The sequence below is a fragment of the Galeopterus variegatus genome, unplaced genomic scaffold (assembly GCF_000696425.1).
Source record: "Galeopterus variegatus unplaced genomic scaffold, G_variegatus-3.0.2 Scaffold5534, whole genome shotgun sequence".
Taxonomy (NCBI): Eukaryota; Metazoa; Chordata; class Mammalia; order Dermoptera; family Cynocephalidae; genus Galeopterus; species Galeopterus variegatus.
In genome coordinates, this window is record NW_007731645.1 from 146794 (window position 1) to 153210 (window position 6417).

General features: G+C 41.4%; 1 protein-coding gene across 1 annotated transcript; it reads right to left on the bottom strand.

The window, feature by feature from the left end:
- LOC103605005 (microtubule-associated tumor suppressor 1 homolog) lies at positions 1-6044 on the bottom strand (the record flags this gene model as incomplete). Its single annotated transcript, XM_008589586.1, has 6 exons — positions 1-54; positions 706-822; positions 3460-3555; positions 3698-3771; positions 4944-5049; positions 5823-6044. Coding segments are annotated over 6 exons (669 nt in total), but the record flags the coding sequence as incomplete, so codon positions are not given.
- Positions 6045-6417: the final 373 nt, after the last annotated feature.

A 6417-nucleotide genomic window follows, 5' to 3' on the forward strand; every position in this document is an offset into this window, starting at 1 on the left:
CTAGTAGCTGTGTCTCATGGCGGGGCCAAGACTGCCAGGAACACTGGGCACGCCCTGAAACACATGGTTCTGGACAGACCCGTCCACAATAACATTACTTCTCTGCCCCAGAGGCTGCCAACTAAATTTTATTCATATTCTTCCTAATACTTGCTATTTGTCCAACAGAATTAACCCTTTTAAAGCACAGTAATTCTTTTAACATTTTAATTCACAAGAAGCAAGATGAAGAATTTCCTGCCAACTAAATTTTATTCATATTCTTCCTAATACTTGCTATTTGTCCAACAGAATTAACCTTTTTAAAGCACAGTAATTCTTTTAACATTTTAATTCACAAGAAGCAAGATGAAGAATTTAGATAGACTGTATTGCTCCAATAGGATTAATTTACATATCCAACTGCTTTAAATATATGGAACCTATCTAGAGTTGGTGGTATATTAAAGTACTACTTTTACATTATTTCGAACTGAATGCTGCTTTACATGTTCCTTGGGAAAAACATCCTAGAAGGCAGCAATGAATAAGCCTTGATGAAACCTGGAAAAGAAAATTGTAACCTTTCTCTCTTGTATAATTTCCAAATATCCTTAAGCAGCAGTTCCCCCACTCCCTAGTTCTCGGGTCAGAGTTCAGTTCCTGTCTCACAGGTATCAGCCCACTTGGTGAGATCCTCAATCTGCTGTTCCGAAAGAGACATACCAGTTTCTCCATTTTCATTAACTTGACATCCTGTTGGTGCAGTTTCTCATTCTTGATCTCTAACACAGCTTTCAGGCTTTCTAATTCTTGCTCCAGGTACATGATCTGAGGGTTTTTCTGGAAAGGACACAGCACACTATCACTCTGACTTACTTCACACAATCACATAGTCCAAATTCGTAAATAAAGGATTTTTCTTTAGGTTTAGACATTAGACAATCAAGTGGCAAATGACTTCTATCTTCTTCTAACAGTTTCAAACAAAGAGGTGAAAAAGAAGAGTTAAGATCACATTAATCTCAAAGACTTCAGTCATAATATTGAGAACAAATATTTTCCTCATTTATCAGTTAACATAATATAGAAAAATACTGGTTGCATCATATACGCAATTAAGAACAAGACAAAACCTGTGCTTACAATATGGAACAGAATTATGGCTGGAGATTGGGCAATCTAAGTCCTTTACTGGTTTTTGGAGGGAGAAAAAGGAACATCAATTCTCTCTAACGAAAGTCAGTAAGTGATCAGGAACAGAAAGCAGTACATTTTCAGAGCTCTCTGGAACACAACAGAAATAACAGTAATGTGCTTTGGATTTTCTGTATGATGAGACTCTGTTGGCTTGGCCGTACTTCTAGAGCACCCATGACACTGTCATTTTACATTGTGACATGCCATCATCTACATGGCATATAGCACATACTCTCCTAAAATTCTTCCCCAAAACAAACACCACATCTTCTGAGAACACAGCTGCAGCGTTCATCCCCCCGCCCCCGCCCCACTCCTGGCTTTACTGATGAAATTCAACTGAGCTCACATCTAAGATTTCTGATACAAACTAACAGCATAAGATCTACTGAACAGATGTTTGACGAAAGAATTTCTTAGATAAGATTCAGTGGTGTAGATCATGAAAACTATCCTCCAGGGCAGTGGTTTCCATTCTGGATCAATCCATGGGAAGAATCAGGGTATGGTTGTTTGGGGATTACTGAATCCAAACCCCTTACTTCGCAAAAGGAGAAAATGAGTTCCATTAGTCAAGTGACCTGCTCAGGAAAAGTACCAGAGCCAGGAAAGGTCACAGCAGGAACTGACACTCAGACCTCTGACTCCAGGCTCTTTCAAAAATTTCATAAGTTTTATATACTGATATTATTTCACATATGATTTTTTACCCTGAAAATAGCAAATCCTATCTCATTTTTGTTAGAAGGAAAGAGCGTTAGTTAGTCTGTCAATTTTTACACTAGAGCACGTAGAGCCTCGTACGCTCTGCACCTTTTCCTGCTTCTCCGCTGGCCTGCCGCTTTCTCCCCGACTCCACTCACGCGTGCTCCCCTTTTCCACAATCTCGGCACGCTGAGACGGGGGTGGCACTGGAGATCACTGCTTCCCTCACTTTCCTCCGCTTTTCCAAAGCGGTTGCAGTGGAACCTCCTTTGCAAACCAGGCAGCTCTTTAAAACCTGTTCTCTGAACCATTAGTAAGGTTTACACCCTGCCTATATGTCTAGATTTCTTTTGAAATCATCGACTTTTCCTAAATATCTTCCAGTATAAATAGCTTTGATGTTTCCTTGAATATGATCCCATCTAATTTTATCAAACGTCTAGAGGGTCTCCCAAGGAGATCATCGGCAAAAGGTCTCACTGTGAGAGCCACACATGTACTTGGCAAACTGGCAACAGATTTTCAGCGAAAAAGCTTTGCTTCGGCAGTGCCAGAGCACAAATATATGGAATATGGAATGAAAACAGTGGTACATAAGACAGGAGCAACAAGAAAAAGATACACGTTGCAGGAGAAAGTTGAGTTTACAAGAGAAATTTGTATGTTTCAAAAGTGATGTTTATCCATACAATGAAATATTATTCATCCATTTACTGACACATTATAACATGGATGAGCCTTGGAAACATGCTAAGTGAAAGAAGGCAGTCACAAAAGGCCACATATTGTATGATCCCATGTATGTGAAACGTTCAGGATAAGCACGTCCATAGAGACAGAAAACAGATTGGTGTTGCCCAGTACTGGGAGTTTGGGAGGAAACGGGGAGTGGCTGCTGATGGGTACAGGGTTCTTTCGGGGGTAATAAAAATGTTCTGGAATTACAGGTGACCAACGCATAACTATGAATACTGTATACTAAAATGCACTGAATTGTACGTTTTAAGAGGGTGAACTTTATGGTATGTAAATTATATCTCAATACAGTGGTTATTTAAAAAAAAAAAAGGTAAGGTCTTCATATAAAACCCTGATCTTTTTTTTTTTTTGTCTTTTTCCGTGTCCGGCAACGGATCGCAACCCTCAGTGTTGCCCCCGTACCGGACCGGGGACCGGCAACGGGATCGCAACCCTCGGTTTCCCGCGCCTCGCTCAGCCAGTGAGCGGGAACCGGTCTGTATGTGGGATCTGAACCCTTGGGCGGGAGCGCTGCCGCGCTTCCCAAGCGGCGCACTATCCAGTACGCCACCGGGCCGGCCCTAAAACCCTGATCTTAATCGACAGTTTTCTTGTTTCCAGAAATATATTAGAATTCATTCGTAAGTCAGTTTTCAGGATGTAAAAAAAGATGCCAGTAAACAAAGAATCTGTTTTACACAGTTTTCAAAGCACACAGCAAGACATGAAAGGGACTCCAAACCTGCATTATTTCTCTGGCTGCTGAACACTTAACTGGCTCTAAAGGGCAACTGAGCAGAAGAATTCAGTACTGACAGAGGAGCACACACAACTTACTAAGTTTGCTTTCTCTCTTGATATTCTTTTTTGTTCTTCTGATTTCAGCTGTTCATTTAAATCATCATTTTCACTCTTCAGATCATTGATTTGTTTCTAAACACAATGAAAGGTGGAATGTAAGTTACCCAACAGACACCAGCAATGTAGCCTACGTACAACCACGAAACATACCCAAACCACACAACATCAAGACTGATGACTTTGGGGAAAGGAAGGGGCACTGATATTCACCTACCTCTAAGGATTCCTGCTTCTTATTAAGCAAGTCTTCAAGTGCTTTCTTTTCAATTTCATGGCTTTTCCTGATTTCTGAAAAGAAGGGGTATTTTTTGAGGCAATCACATTCTATGAGATGACTATACTGTATAATTGTTAAAGCCCCTAGATGTAGGAGTTAATCATGAAGCAATGTGACTGTGTTACTTTACACTTATGTGATGCTTTTGTATAAATTAAGCCATCTGCTCCCACAATAGCCTTAAGAAGTGGGTGGGGCAGATATTCCCATTTTATGACTGAGAGCCTCGAGGCCCAAAGAGGCCAGGAGACCTCGGGAAACACACAGGGTCCATCTCAGGGTGGGGTCTCGAGACACTGGCCTCCGCCCCCTGCCTGGAGCCTCTGCGCTCTTTTCGATTTGCTCTTCATGAGCCAGACAGAAGTCTATAGTGAAACTCTCATCTGTAGCAGGAAGGTGGAAAAACGGTGTTTACTAAATGTCCAACACGAGCCAGCCACTTTTATATATCGTCATCTCCGACTTCACACAGCTCTATTTTTCTGATGAGAAAAGTCCCTGTAAAGGTCACACAGCCAGTTCTCACCACTCGCCCACACACGATTCTGTTAAGATGCAACTGGTTTAGTATAAAGACTTCGGCTACACTGCCCATTATGTTCTGAAAGAAAGGGCCTCTGATTCTTTTCCTTCTACTTCAACCCTTCCAATATGATTGCTGAAATCATAAAAGATTCCTCATTCAAGTGCCACCTACATCTCCCAGCAGTGTTGGTGTGCAAGAGTGCTTAGTGGGGATCCTTTGCTGTGGCCAGGACATAAACTGACACTTCCCAGGGACCTCAGCCGGCAACTCCCACCACCAGCACCTCCTCCACCAAAAAGGCCTTTCAAATCTTTAAAAGTTCATCCTATTTCCTAAAAGGCTGGCATTTATAGCAAACTATTATTTGCATCGTTAGGGTGAAAAGGCATCTGTTAACAATGAACAATGCAAAAAGCAACCAAGAACACTCCACACTGAATACCACAGGGCGTTCTCTGGAAGGGAAAGTTCATTTGCATCGTTAGGGTGAAAAGGCATCTGTTAACAATGAACAATGCAAAAAGCAACCAAGACCACTCCACACTGAATACCACAGGGCGTTCTCTGGAAGGGAAAGTTCTGAGTCATTTCCGCTTGAAAACGATCCCGCAGTCCCATCAGATCTTATTCTGTGTAAATAGAGAAAAGCAGCCTTGCCTGTAAGGGAGGCTTCATAGGCCTTCTGCAGCAATTCTATTTTTTCCGAGTGGCTAGCTTCAATTTCCAACTTAGTGGTTTCATGGGCAGCATGTAAGTTGTCAAACTGTAAGAAACAAACAGAAACAATAGTTTACCAGTAAAACCCAAAGTCGTCAGTTGAATAAACAAGCAGTAACATTAGGAGACTACACATCAGCTTGCATTTATGTTTAAGGGCTCCCTGACACACACCAAGAACACGGAAAGAACAACCCACCCTGGCTTTGCTTCTCCCAACTCTCCACGCTGTCCCCTCAGGAACACAGACACACAAGCTCTCTGGGGTTCACTGATGGGAACGGCTGAGTCCATCACAAAAGTGAGGATGTTTCACAGTATCAGGGCCACATAAGCTCCACACCTGTCATTTGACCACTATGTGTTCAGCCCCTAGCACATGCCTGGAACAGAGTAGGCACTCTGTAAATATTTGCTAAATGAAAAACTGAGTTAATAAGGTAGCAGGGAAATTAAAAGAGGTTTACAATATACTACTAAGTGGGGGGGGGGAAGGGTTTAAAACAAGTGCCATTTAAAAAAAAAGAAGAAAAGCAAACTAATGTCTATCAGTGAAACACCAGGATGCTTATGTAAGGGTTACTTCTGGATTGTGGGATAAAGGGTTGTTTTTAATTTTATCTTTTCCTTCTTTTTTTCTTCCCATCCTTCACTCAACTAATGTATATTGCTTTGATCATAAAAAAAAAATTGTTAAAAATTTTTTTTCTCCTATTAAACCAAAAAACAAAGACAAACTCATCCAAGGAAGTGAACGACAATCAGAATTCAAGTGAACAGCCGTAACCAGGGGCGTGTTCTGGTTCCAAAACCACAGACCTGCTCTTGCAACTGAGTTTTATACTTCTCCGCTTCTTCGATGTAAGTGCTCTGGAGCTTTTCAAATTCCCTGGTGTAAAATTCTTTAAGCTGATTCTCTCGTTCTATTTTATCGGCCCGGTGCTGCTGGACAAATCCTTCGTAAGCTATTTGTAACTCGTTCCTGGCTTTCTCTAATTTCTCACAGGTGGATGAAGCAGTAACTACAAAGAGGTGAAAAAGAAAAGGGAAGATGTCATTTTAATTTGTTCAATGTCCAAATTTATAATATTTTCAGACAAGCTGTGATGACTTTGGAAGTATAAACATGATCATATCTCAGTTTTCAGGTGATCAGATTTTCAAGCGTAAATACTAGTATAGAAGTGAACTGTAGAAAGAAATCAGAGGAAATTATCTCTGGCAGCAATAAAAAACACCCCAAAAAACTGACTCCTAAGCAGTAAGAGAAGTACTTGAGAAGAGCCAGGCTCCCAAGTGGAGAACCTCTTTTGGCGTGGTGACCAGTCAGTGCAGTGACCACAAAGAGAGTGACCACAAACCTCAAAAACCTGACTGGCTGAGACATCTCAAAGGACAAGTTAGTCCACTCACC